Source organism: Carcharodon carcharias, chromosome 7 (assembly GCF_017639515.1).
Source record: "Carcharodon carcharias isolate sCarCar2 chromosome 7, sCarCar2.pri, whole genome shotgun sequence".
NCBI lineage: Eukaryota > Metazoa > Chordata > Chondrichthyes > Lamniformes > Lamnidae > Carcharodon > Carcharodon carcharias.
In genome coordinates this window covers 106,551,965-106,566,429 of record NC_054473.1, presented here as the reverse complement: position 1 = coordinate 106,566,429, position 14,465 = coordinate 106,551,965, and the positions used below count along the sequence as shown (strand labels likewise).

Below are 14,465 nucleotides of genomic sequence, written 5' to 3'. Positions count from 1 at the left end.
GAGTCTCCTATGTGGTACCTTTATTAAAGACCATATGATAGAATATTTGTCCCATATTCAGTGCATTTCCTTTGTCTACTCTTTCTGCTTTTCTTCAAATAATCAGTAAGGTTAGTTAATACGATATTAAACATGTGTTCTGAAGAACAGTCACATTCGACTTGAAACGTTAGTTCTGTTTCTCTTTCCACAGATACCGTCAGGCTTGCTGGGTTTTTCCAGCACTTCCTGTTTTTATTATAGTTAAACATGACTTTCCTTTTAGAGATCTATGCTGACTATTTTTTATTATATTCTCCATCTCTACTCATTTTTTACCTGATCTTTTAGCAAGAATTCTACTATTTTTCCTACCATTGACATTCAGTTAACTGGTTTATAGTTCCCTGAGCTGATTCACCATCTATCCTTTAAGAAAGGCTGTCAAGGAGAATGCAGAAGCTTTGCTGCCCTGAGATTATTTTACAAGGTTGGAAGTTAGTGCATAATGCTTTATAAAGAGATGTGTGTCAGATCTAAAATCCCAAAGATTCTGGGGTCCTGTAGCATCCTTTGAACTGCTGTTCGATTTGGCTGTGTTGTGAGGGGAGGTTTCGAGAGGGAACTCCAGAGTTTCGGGCCAAAGCAGCTGAAGGCCACATCAAACACTAAAGTGGTGTTTAAAAGGGACGTGAAATAACTGTGCAGCATCAATGATAGAGGAAACATGCAGCATCCTTGTATGTTGGTACTACTTTGGAAATCCACATCATGCTACTTCCAAAGGGTGCAGATTATGTGACTCGTCTTTGGATGCCTATTTAAATTAAACTGGCATATGGTGACAGTTTTCATCACATCATGTTCGATAAACACAAGTCCTTATATCTTAAAATATGTCTACATTATACCTTCTCATGTAATTTTTTATAAACCTAGGCCAACTTAAAAATCTGTTTTAAAGGTTTGTTTCATCTTTGCAGGGAGATGGCAGAACCAAATACACAAAATTTCAATTTTAATAAATTCAGCCAAATTGTTCTCCCTGTTCTGACATGGTGGGTTTATCAGAGATGGTAGACTTTTACAAAACTCCTCATGACTGAGTCATTGAAAACTAGCTTTGTTGTACAAAATAAATCTACTAAGCATTGTATACAGCATTTAACACTTCCAGGGTAACTTGAACAATGATGTGAGCAGCTGATGGCATTGGTCACCTTGATCTTATTTGATTGACAATTTGATAGGAGCACCAACACTGCTTCGTAGTTAGTATTTTTCTTTTGTACAACAAAGCTAATTTTCAAAGGCTCAGTTATGAGAAAGTTTGCAATGGGCCACCACCTCAAGTGCATCCAGCATGTTAACATGATAATGAGGGAATATGTTTTGAAAGCTGTCGATCATTTTTTTTTTCAGGTTGCTTGTTTTGTTTGTATATGTTCCTGTCATGGTACTGAGATGGGAACTCAATTCAGCTAATGTGTACTCCTTGTAAAGAATCATTAAAAAATAATTGGTTAAAGGGTACTTCAAAGAATTGGAATGTTCAGTTAATTTAGTTTTGTAAATTATCTGAGGTACTGTTGCAAGGTAAGTAGTAACCTATGGTTTAACTGCTGGTGTACTTTTTTTCTCTGTATAATCAAAATATGTAAGAAAATAGCTTTGCAATTTTGGCAGGAACTATGCGGTCTGACAGCATGGTCTTTTTCCATCTTATGAAGAAATTAAGAGTGTATGGTAGGGATGCCATGTGATTTGTTTTACTGTACATAGTAATTGTGTAGCACCAGGATATATTGTTAATACAAAGACACACTACTTCTGACCACTAAATTGTGAATTTTGGTTTCTGTGGAAAAGTGGCTTGCCTGTAGAACTAGTAGATTCCTGTGAACAGAAACCGAGCCGGGAGAGGGCATAAATTATAACACCATAATTACCAAGAAAGGACAAGCTAGTTGGGAGATTGTGTCATATGAAATTGGAAAATTTGTGTTCTTGACAAAAGAAATGTGAATGTGACCTGGCAACATAGCTTAATTCAATATTGCATGGGTTTCTGAGATCTTTGCTGGATTTTCATGGAGTCGGGGAGACTTCACGGAGGGGCAAAAATGGTGGCTTGGATCTGATTCCAGGATTCCTAACCCCATCCCTCGGGTTTCCGATTTTCAGGAATGCCTTTTAAGGGCGCAGGCAGGTCCTGCCCGACTCCATTGCATGGATAGATATGCTCTAGTCCTCCTCAGTTTTCTTGGGAGTTGGGCCAGCTTTTCAAAGAGTCGTGGCTCACGGCACATCAAAGGTGTCATGAACCCTAGTATGCATACAGGAACATTTTAAAAAGTAAGTTCAAAATGTGCTCCTTATGCCCCCCCATGCCAGGGTATGCCCCCACCCCCTATGCTAATGTATGCCCCACCCACCCCTCTTTCCGTTCATGCCCCACCTGCCAAGGTATGCCTCCAGCTCACCTCCTATGGCCCCTTATGCCAAGCTATGGCACTTCCACGCCCAATCACCTACTATACACTATATAGAACAAATGAACCCCATAGTGACAATAGGATGTATGAAAAAGCTTTAGAAAAGCAATTGTTCATTGATAACTTTCCACTTTCATTTTACTACAGGCCAATAGAAGTGCCAATTATCCAAACATTTGAAACCTCTGTGTCTTCTGTAAACATCATAAAACTGATGGCAAAGATCAAAGAGCCAGAGCTATCAATCAAAATATCTTTTCCCTGGGGCTCAGGCATTTTTGTACTCTAATGGATTTCTAGACTCTCAGCCAAGCATCATTATGTATTCTTGGCTGACAGCACAGAAATCCATTAATCTGTTGAAACATCTGATCCCCTGTTAAAAATGTTGTTTGATGGACAGCTATGGTTTTCTGATCTATGTTGGCAATTTCACAATGTGCATTTGCAGAAGATAAAGAGATTTCAAGCGCTTGCACTTGATACTTTATACAGCATTGATACTGGATGATTGACACTTTTATTGGCCTGTAGTAAAAAGGAGTTTTTTTTTAAAGAAAGTTGAAAGTTATCAATGAATGACTTTTAAAAACTTTTTTTACACACCTATTGTCACTATAGGGTTCATTGGTTTGATACAGTGTGTAATGGGTAAATGGGCATGGAATTGTCATAGCTTGGCATGGGGTGCATAAGGAGCCATGGGGGTGGGTGGGGTGCATATCTTGGCATGAGGGGTCCTAAGGGGTGGGTTGGGCATACTCTGGCATGGGCAGCATGTGAGGGCATATCTTGGCACGATGTGCCTGAGAGGTCATAGGGGTGAGTGGGAGGGCACGAGGTGGAATGGGTGGGACATGGAGAGCATGAGGGCTAGAGGGCCTTACTTTGTTCATTATAACTGGACAAAGTCCAACAGACCTGAGGTGGACCTTTTAAACAGCTCCTATGGCTGCCTCCAAATGTTTTGCCTGGTCAGCTGACCCAACTGCAGCCTGCACCTGTCCCCACAATGAAAACCCAGTCTTGCCTGGCACTTTCTCCTGGGGTGGGCAGGCTGAGCCAGGAATCCCTGCTACCTGTCTCAAGGATGAAGCCGATGAACACAAAACACTTACATTATGAGTGCAGCTGTTTAGTTGCTAAATCCTTATTCATACATGTTTCAGTTATTTTCTTTTTGGCTTGTTGTTTGCAGGCCGTTCTTTGTGGAACCTATCCATGGATACCTGGAAGTTGGGGAGAGTTTTCAAGTGACAGTAGAATTCATCCCCGAGCGGATTGGGGACCACAGTGAGGATCTGATCTTACATTTGGACACAGGTTAAACATCTACTTCAATGCAAAATATCCTACAATTTCTTCCACTTCTTAGAGTAAAAATATTTACTTAAGTTGAAATCTGTACTGTATAGAAAACACTCTGGTTGGATCTGAGAATGGCATATTCTGTTAGATCAGCATTCAGTGCTGGTTTGTATTGAGAGACATCAAGAAAAGATCAGAGGCAATGTTCATTACATTATGGCTATTTGGTGACTCCCATGGGGAAAAATGCTCTGGTAGTATGACCACTATCTTGAAATAGCTTGCTGACACTTCTGGCTGTATTTTTATGCATGATCAATTCCCAATATCAGCAAGATCATCAGTAAGCAGCACCAAATCAAAGGAAAAAGCAGCAGCTCACAGGAAAGTGAGAAAAATAAATGATGAACCAAATGGCTATGTTTTCATATATTTTTTTAAATTAATTCATGAGATGTGGGCATCACTGGCTAGGCCAGCATTTATTGTTCACCTCCAATTGCCCTTGAGAAGGTGGTGGTGTGCTGCCTTCTTGAACTGCTGCAGTCCAGGTGGTGTAGGTACACCCACAGTGCTATTGTGGAGGGAATTCCAGGATTTTGACCCAGCGACAGTGAAGGAACAGCGATATATTTCCAAGTCGGGATGGTGAGTGACTTGGAGGGGAACTTGCAGGTGGTGGTGTTCCCAAGTTTCTGCTGCCCTTGTCCTTCTAGATGGTAGTGGTCATGGGTTTGGAAGGTGCTGTCTATGGAGAATTGGTGAATTCTTGCAGTGCATCTTATAGATGGTACATATTGCTGCCACTGTGGTGGAGGGAGTGAATGTTTGTGGATGGGGTGCCAATCAAGTGGGCTACTTTTGTCCTGGATGGTGTCAGATTCTTGGGTGTTGTTGTAACTGCACACATCCAGGCAAGTGGAGAGTATTCCATCACATTCCTAACTTGTGCCTTTTAGAGGGTGGACAGGCTTTGGGGAGTCAGGAGGTGAGTTACTCACCATAGGATTCCTGGCATGTGATATGCTCTTGTAGCCACAATATTTATATGGCTAGTCCAGTTCAGCCTCTGGTCAATGTTAACCCCCAGGATGTTGATAGTGGGGGATTCAATGATGGTAATGCCTTTGAATGTCATGGGGTGTTGGTTAGATTCTCTTTTGTTGGAGATGGTCATTGCCTGGCACCTGTGTGGCACAAATGTTATTTGCCACTTGTCAGCCCAAGACTGGATATTGTCCAGGACTTGCTGCATTTGGACATTGGTATCTAAGGAGTCGTGAATGGTGCTGAACATTGTGCAATCACCAGCGAACATTCCCTCTTCTGACCTTATGATGGAAGGAAGGTCATTGATTAAGCAGCTGAAGATGGCTGAGCTGAGGACTATCCTGAGGAACCCCTGCAGCGATGTGCTGAAGCTGAGATTATTGATTGCCAGCAACCACAACCATCTTCCTTTGTGATAGGTATGAGCCAACCAGTGGAGAGTTTTCCTCCTGATTCCCATTGACTCCAGTTTTGCTTGGATGCCACACTCAGTCAAATGCTGCTTTGATGTCAGGAGCAGTCATGTTCACCTCACCTCTGGAGTTCAGCTCTTTTGTCCATGTTTGAACCAAGGCTGTAATTAGGTCAGGAGCCAAGTGGCCTTGGCAGAACCCAACTGAATGCCAGTGAGCAGGTTATTGCTAAGCAACTGCCGCTTGATAGCACTGTTGATGATCCTTTCCATCACTTTACTGATGATAGAGAGTAAACTGATGGGGCGGTAATTGGATTGGTTAGATCTGCCCTGCTTTTTGTGTAACGGACATACCTGGGCAAATTTCCACATTGCCGGGTCGATGCCAGTGTTGTAGCTGTACTGGAACAGCTTGGCTAGGGACGCAGCCAGTTCTGGAGCACAAGTCTTCAGTACTATTGCCAGAGTATTGTCAGGGCCCATAGCCTTTGCAATATCCAGTACCTTCAGCTGTTTCTTGGTATCATATGGAGTGAATTGAATTGGCTGAAGACTGGCATCTGTGATGCTAGGGTCCTCCGGAGGAGGCAGAGATGGATCATTCACTCAGCACTTCTGGCTGAGGATTGTTGCAAATGCTTCAGCCTTATCTGCCTGTGGTCATTTGTCTTGTGGTACCTGGGTTTGGAACAGCTCAAAGAGGGAAGGAAATAACTACAAGTGGTCAGACAAGAAATGATATAAACAACCCAAATAAAGAATATTAAAAATGGTGTTTATTTACTGCCCAATTGCTATTTCAACACTGAAGCTTTGTTTGCATGAAGATAATGCCGTTCAAACTTAACTGTCATAACTTCCTTCAGTAGAAAATTATTTCCTGCCTGCTTGTTAGCGATGAAAAGATTTCCAACAGTGTTTATTCTGATACCCACAAATAACCAAATTAATTAAATTGAATTTCACACCCTGATGTTTGGGATTTTAACCCATAACCTTAGGGTTTCTCGTAAGGCATCATAACCACTCGAGTTCCACTGCTGTATGGATACATTAAACATTCACCCATTAATGTTGCCAATAGTGATTGTCAGGTTGTAATCTTTCAACTTTGACAGGGGCATAAAATCGATAGTCGCAGCTCAGCACCCCCATTATACACCCCAACTAAAATAAGGGAGTTTGATTGGCCCATTCTCACTCATGCTATGTATCATTCCTCGGATAAAGAGAAGGCTTGTGATTTACTGTTTGGTCTTTGTGAATGCTTATTGAGACTTGAGTCTCAATTGTACGTTTGTTGTGGGATGTCTGAGTTGGAACTTTAGACAGAGTGGTTCAGCAGACACTTCTTGGGTGGAACACATTCTGTTTATTTACAAGGTACTCAGCAGCTACACGTAAATGTTTCTACACTTACATATCTACATACTTCTGCTGCTCACTTGCAGACTACTGACTTCCAACTAACTACAGAGTTAGCCCAAGCTACTCCACTGTTGGTTACACAAGATCATGTGATCTTCCTTTATAACATCCTTCTTAAAGGCATACTACACATTAGATAAAACCATAGTTACCACATCTCTCCCCCTTTACACTCAGAAACCATTTTGCATTTACAAGTACAATTTTCTCAAAATAACAAATTATTTACACAGACAAGTAGTTTACAAATTCATTCTTTCTGTGGGTTTTGTTTGGTGTCTAGAACATCTCAGCTCTACAACATCAGATGCTTTATTAGGAACCTTATTTTCTGGAGTTGTCTGAATATCAGGTTCTTCGACAGGTACCTGCAGATCTGTTTCCTCAACTCTTGTAGGTACAGCAGGCACTTCAGATACATCTGTACTAGGTTGAGTTTGCTCAACAGGAAATGTTGATTTGGTCATGAACACTGGTGGAATCATTTCTTGATGATTTGTCTCTCTCTTCCTCAAATGATCCACATGTCTCCGTATGACTCGGCCTACCACCTTCATGTAGCGAGATAGAAGCCTGGTCACTCCACTTATTTCATCTGGTAACTGCTTTGGTCCTTCTTCAAAATTCTTCACATATACCGTTTCTCCCATGGTAAACTTTCTCTCACGACGATGCCAGCCCTGCCTTGTTTTCTGACTTCCTTGACTCCTTTCCACCTTCCTCGCTAAGTTTGGCGGTATTAAGCTCAATCTCATCCTGAGACAGCGTTTCATCAATAATTCTGCAGGTGTGACACCTGTTGTTGTGTGAGGCGTGATCCGAAAATGAAAAAGCAAACGTACTAGCTTGGTTGCTAGGGAATCTCCAGTTAACTTTATCATGACTGACTTGAACATTTGAACTGCTCTTTCAGCCAGTCCATTTGAAGAAGGGTGGTACGGCAAATTTTTCACATGATTTATACCATTGAGGCTGATAAACCATTGAAATTCAGCCCTCATAAATGCTGTGCCATTCCTGGTAGTCCATTAATTGCAAAACTTCGATGTAGCTTCTCAATTTTAGTAGAAGATGCTGGTGACTTCACCTCATATACATCTATCCGTTTTGAGTGGGCATCAACAATGAGCAGATACATTGTTCCCATGAAAGGTCCCGCATAGTCAATGTGTAATTGCACCCATGGCCTTCCTGGCCACCCCCAAGGGTATAACAGAGCTGTTGAAGTAACTTTTGCAATTGCTGACACTGCACACAATTCTTTGCTAAGCTCTCTATTTCTCCATCCATTCCAGGCCACCATTGATAGCTGCATGCTATGGTCTTCATTCGGGATATTCTTGGATGTGCACTGTGTAGTTCAATTAACAAGGGCTTTCTTCCCTTTGAAGGAACTATCACTCCTGCTCCCCACAATAAGATACCATCCTGGCTGGTTACCTCATGTCTCCTGTTGAAGTACGGTTTCATTTTGTCAGATACAGGTTCTTGTGACCAACCATGAAGCACTTGTTCTCATACTTAAGATAGGACTGGGTCCCTACTTGTCCAGTCTCTGATCTGTCTAGCACACACTGGCAATGAATCTAAGAAATTTAACAATAACACAAGTTCTTGTGGAACTGGGACATCTTCGTCATTTTCTTGTAAAGGCAAACAAAGAAGTGCATCGGCCTTTGTAATTTGACTTCCAGGCCTGTGTACAAAAGTATGCTGTTATGCTGCCAGGATCAACGGTCTTATTTGTGTTTCTGTGGCTTCTTTCATTGGGCTTTTTTCTTCCTGACACTGACTTTATTCTCAGCCTTTCTTTTGCCTTCCATATTGTCCAGACTACTCTCAGATGCAAGCTCGTCTTGAGTGAACTTAGTGGTTGAGTCTCTCGGAATTTCATCATCTGTCTGCTTCTCAGAAAATTCTGTGACTTTTGCCTCCAAAACCTCTTTGACATCATGAAGCTGGTTCTTCAGCTATTCCATCTCTTTTTTGTATTTGTTTGCTGCCTCCTGGAAAATTGAGCATTGTTGTGTCTTCTCTGCCAACTCATCCTTCAGCTTATTTACAGAAGTGTGGAATTTTTTCTGCTTCTAATCATATTTTTCCAGTGCTACAAGCTGAGATTTGAGGGAATCTTGTATTGTGCGAAGGTCTTTCAGCAGATTTTCTTTTTCCCTTTGGAGATTGCTCACCTCGTCTTAAACTCTGCCATTAAACATGGCCTCTCCAAGTTCCTTTTGCTGTTCTACTGTGCTTTTACTTGAAACATCTTGCATTTCTTTAGGTTGTTGAATCCTTACACACTCTTTTCCAAAACTGAACGTTTTCAGCTTCCTTTTGAAATTTGAGTGACCAATCAAGGTTGATTTCCCTTAGCCAGTTTCGCCCTAGGAGGCTTGATGCTCTACCTCTCAATACCAACATTGCTTGTTTTACCAATTACCTCCCGTAATGGACAATAACTCTGCTTATGCCTTTGACTTGGTCTTCACTTGTGTAAGTTTTTAATTTAGCATCAGTTTCTTCCAAATTTAATTTATGTTTACCATAATTCAGGTATTTGAAGGTGTGTTCACCAATTACTGTTGGAAAAGTTCCTGTGTCCACTTCCATTCCAATAGGTCTGCCATTCACTTTTACTGTTACATATATTGGTTCTGTTTTTCCTACCTTCAAATTAAATAGTGAATAAATATCTGAATTTGTTGCTTCAGGCTCTCCAACATTGTAAATCTCATGGGATTTTCTCTTTTGTTTGAAAGTCTGCCTGATTCTTTCCTTGCATTGTCTCATTATGCGTCCATTTCGAAGACAATGAAAATACTAGATTTTTTTAACTGCGAATCGTTACTAGTCGGCTTGTTTCCACCTCTGTTGCCATTATTCCTTATTTTCGTTGATAAGTCAACTCTTCTTATTTTTCTGCTAGTGGTGGCTGTTTTCTGCTTCTTGGCAGAGCCTTGCAATTTTGAGCTCTTTTTGGCTGGGGGTTCCTGCCCAACATGGAGGATGGTGCCATTTTGCACTCCCTATAAGCCTTTTGAATCCCTTACTGCGTTTTCCATGGCCAGTGCTATCTCTAGCGCCTTAAAATCCAAATTTGTTTTGGACAGTAATCTCTTCTGAATCGTGTCCTCATTCACAATGGACACTAAATGATCCCTGAGCATATCGTTTAAAGATGGACCAAATTCGCAATGTTTGTTAACTGTCGCAAACTTGCCACATAACAAGCAACTATCCCCCCTTGGGCTCTATTTCTTGAATTAAACTTGAAACGTTGCATCGTTACCGAGGGCTTTGGCTGGTAATGACCCTTCACGAGGTCCACCAATTCATCAAAAGTTTTCGAATCTGGGGCACAGGGTGCCATCAAACTTCAAATTAAGCCCTGGGCTTTATTCCCACATGTAAGATAAGAGAATCGCCTGCCTCTTCTTCCCCCACAATGTTGTTTGCTTGGAAATAGAATATAATGAGACCAATTGTCCGTGGCTGGATGGAATTGTGGCGCTCTGTGAGGGGTTTACTTTGAGGATTTGGAAATTCTACTCACAATTACTATGCGAGGTACAGACTGATTTTGTTTCTCTTGATTTCTTTCATTAAGTGATATTACTCTCAACGCTAGTTCATTGTACCTTTCTTCTATCCTCATTTTATCCTTGTCGCCAGTTTGTTGAAACTTATGAGTCCCAATTGCACGCTTGTGCGGGATGGTTGAGTTGGTACTTTAGATAGAGTAGTTCGGCAGACACTTCTTAGGTGGAACACATTCTGTTTATTTACACAATACTCAGCAGCTACACACATGTGCTTCTACACCAAGCTCTATCTACATACTTCTGCTGCTCACTTGCAGACTACTGACTTCCAACTAACTAGAGAATTAGCCTGCGCTACTCTACTATTGGTTGCACAAGATCATGTGATCTTCCTTTATAACATCCTTCTTAAAGATATACTACACATTAGATAAAACCATAGTTACCACAATGCTGCTGTTCACTCAGCTGTAAGGAGATGCCAAGAGCCAATTAAGTGGTATACTTTCTGATTTCTCTTCTTCCCTGTGAGATATGATGAGGCTTTTTGCTCAATAGTTTCCCAATGACAGCTCAGCTGACATCAGAAACTCGAAATGTGAGAAACTTTGGCAAGGCCATTCACAGCCTATTACTCCACAGAATGGTGCATTATAGAATCATAACCTATGCCAGCCTGAATCCAGGATACCTCATGACCCTGAATTAAAAAGGTATATGCTACTCATTGTTTTCTCACATTTGCAGCCAATAAATCCACGATAGCTGAATGCACTATTTGATTTCAGTTAAAAGCCCCTGTGTATTTTATTTTAATAATAGGCTGCAATTTCTTTTCTCCTTCCAACAGTGATTCTTTGGTGGCAGTTTGAAGAGAGCAGCCATAAAGGGATCTGAAGATCAGTAAGACTATGGAATTTCTTTTTGCGTGGTTTCTTGAGCAAACTTGCTTCTTCTTTATCTTTAACTGTGATCAGGTGAATGGTTTGTCTCTGTGATCCTCTACTTAAAGATATAGGCCTGAATTTTTGCTGAGTCATATTGACTCAGGAACCCATTAAAAATGGTGGGCGGACCCAATTCTGGCATACCCACCCCCATTTCTGTTTTGGACATTTCTCGTCAACACAAGATAAAGGAGTGGGTAGCCTGTCCACAGGCAACTGGCTCCATTGTGGAATGTGCACTTCAAACCCCCTCCACAATTTTTGTAGAGTGGGGCCCCTTCCCTAAGTAGATGTGGTTCATGGCACATCAAAGGAGTCGTGAGCCACGGGCAAACCCCAGAGTGAAGTGAGGAACCAAAAAAAAAATTAAGCATTTGCTCCTAAAATTCTTTCATTGACAGGCCTTGACATATAAAACAAAATCTGTTCTTTCGGTTTCAATAGTTAAATGCTGTGTTGAAGTTAGATGTGTTTTTACTGCAGTGATTGATCATAGGGCCCTGTCCTGCAAAGTTGACCATTATATTGATCAGCATTAAGCATTGAGATGTACTAGACTACTTTTCTCATTGGGAAAAGTGCTGTTAGCCACTCAAAACTGAAGAAACATTGCTTGGGAACTGTCATGATCTGAAACTACTTAAATAACCACAGTTCATTAAATTTGAAAAAAAATGCCTGTAGCTCTCACTTAGATGAAAAAAAATCAAACACTTACTCCTGGAATGCTTTGCTTGACAAACCATCTGGTGTAGCTTAGGAAAAAACATCTGTTTTGACAGTTTCAGTAGGCTCCATTGTTTGTATTTCCAAGAAATTGTTTTGATAGCTGAGCTCGTTATGAATGCTTGGGTGACTTTCAAAAGCTTCTGAACTACTTAACATAGCAAGGGGTTGTGTAGATAGTTTGACAGTTTTCAAAGGTTATTGGAGGATTATCTGTCTTTGATGTGGTTACTGAATAGATGTTTGTTTTTAGAACAGTTTGATCAATGAGGGGATTTAACAGTTTTGAATGGCTCTGAAGTTTGTCTCAGTATGGTGTGTTTGATTGACAGTTATATTAGATTGTTAGATTTTTAATTTTTTTCATGTCCATTTCAAAGACATAACTCCTGAGGTCTGCCTGTAGTGGATACTGGGTGAGTGGCTGTGGGTGCATGGTGGGGCTGAGGGGGGTGGGATGGCTTTGAGGAGCATGGGTTGCATGGGGGTATGAAGGAGCATGGGGGAGCATGTGGGGAGGGTGTGGGGGTGAGTGGGTGGAAGTTTGAGGATCTGACTTTAATCATTACAATTGTGCTGTCACCCCAGTAAATGGAGGAGGGTGCTCTAGCCTGTTGGGTTGGTCATCCATCTGCCTCTGTTGCCCTTTGGGCCTGCCTCTGGAGGCGGTGTGCCTGTCTACATCCTGGCCTTGACTCCCCGATGCAAAAATATGGTGGGTGAGAGCCTTTTTAAAGGAGACGGGTCTGCTGAGTCAGGAAGTTTCCTGATTTGACCTTCCTGCCTTCTCCATGAAAATTCAGTCCATAGTCACTCAGATTGAATTCTGAAGTACCTTCCAAATCTCAGATGTGTCTGACCTTTTTCCCTGCGGAACTATAGGAGTTCAATGACAGCGGTACTCATGAGATAATATAATGGAAGTTTTGGAGCTGCATGGTGGTAGAGAGCAGGTCTTGCTTTGAACGGAGATCAGAATGCAGATTTTGAATGTGAATTCTCCCAGTATGTGTGTGTTGAAGTCATCCTGTTGGTTGACTTAGTTCTGAGCTTTAGTTGTCTATGATCCCATTTTATTGTTGGCATGCGTAAGGAAGTTGTTAATATTTTTAGAACTGAGTTTTAAATATGCAATAGAGCAATGAACATGGTTAAGTGCAGAGTCATGTCTACTTTAGATTTAATGATGTCGTGTGGGTTGACACTTTACCAGTAATAGGATATGAAATTTATATATTGAGGGCTCGCCTTTTAAACTTCTAGAAGTAAATTATGGGAACTTTCAATTCTATGCTGGGAGAATTAAATTGTTGTTTAACCATTTAATTGACACATTTCTCAGAATTAAATTCACTTTTGCAGCAAGAGCCTTCTGTTTATCTTCCCAGTGCTCCCTGATTTACCAAGCAAGATTAACCATTTTCATCTGGGTCAAAGTGATGTTACTTAATTTTTAAAAAAACATTTCACCATTCTATTTTTTTCACATATATATAAATGCAAGTTCTTTCTTGTTGTACTGCTTTTCACAACCTGGGAATGTCCCAAGTATCTTTAATACTAGTGAAGTACTTTGGATGTTAATCACTATTATAATATTGGAAACATGGGAAGTGGTTGGGGTTGAGGGGTCAGATCTAGGGTGCCTAACACTCAAGTATAGAATTGGGCAATGTCCCAGTAAGAACAACAGTTTCACTAAAGGTCATTAGCGAACCAGATGGGTTTTTATGACTGAGACTAGCTTTCAATTCCAAAATGTATTAATTGATTGATTTATTAATAGAATTTAAATTCTACCAGCTGCCATGATAGAAATGAACCTGTGTCCTCAGAGCATTAGCTTGGGCCTCCAAATACTGGTCCAATGGTACCACTATGCCACCATTTCCTCTGATGCTCATGAAACTGTCAGAACAAACAGTCATTCAAAAACCTCTTCAAAATACCTCAGCCCTCTAAATGCTCACAAAACTGCCAGTTAAACACACAGCCATTCAAACTCCACTTGAAAAAGGTTAATCCTCTTCAGTGCTCATAAAACCTCCAAATAAACAAACAGCCATTCAAGAACCTCTTCAAAAATAATCCTATCACATGTTCATTAAACTGACAGCCAAAGGAAAGCTCACAGCCCCCTTAACAGCTGTGTCAACAACTCCCTGACTCCCTGTTGAGCTGAATCCATTACTGGAGTTTGGAGCTCAACCAAGCTTTCATAATGGGATTCCATTGCACAGTTGTATAAACAAAGCCTCCAGAGCTGAATATGTAAAACCTTTGCAGAAATGGAGTGGATGGATGTCTATTTCACTGTTTCAAAGGCTCAAGAAAAGACTGGACTGTTAATCAAAGAAAAGATTAAATCACATGGTCCAACTAGCTTGTTAAAATCTGAATCTCAATACTCATAAATGCAGAAGAGCACTTTATCCACTGTTAAAGTACTCCAATACATCTGAAAACTTTCACAATGCTGATCAATTTAATGATCACTTACCTTTCCTAAACAAAGCCCTACCATTGATCACTGCATTAAAAGCATATTTAACTTATCATGCAACATCACATTATG

The 14,465-nt window shown here is 40.9% G+C and overlaps 1 protein-coding gene across 1 annotated transcript in view; it reads left to right on the top strand.

The window, feature by feature from the left end:
* Positions 1-14,465, top strand: part of LOC121280028 (hydrocephalus-inducing protein-like) — a 478,228-nt gene that overhangs the window by 152,116 nt on the left and 311,647 nt on the right. The window contains exon 8 of the mRNA XM_041191656.1: positions 3,673-3,797. Within this exon, the coding sequence (XP_041047590.1) occupies positions 3,673-3,797 (125 nt within the window). The remainder of the gene's footprint in view (positions 1-3,672; positions 3,798-14,465) is intronic.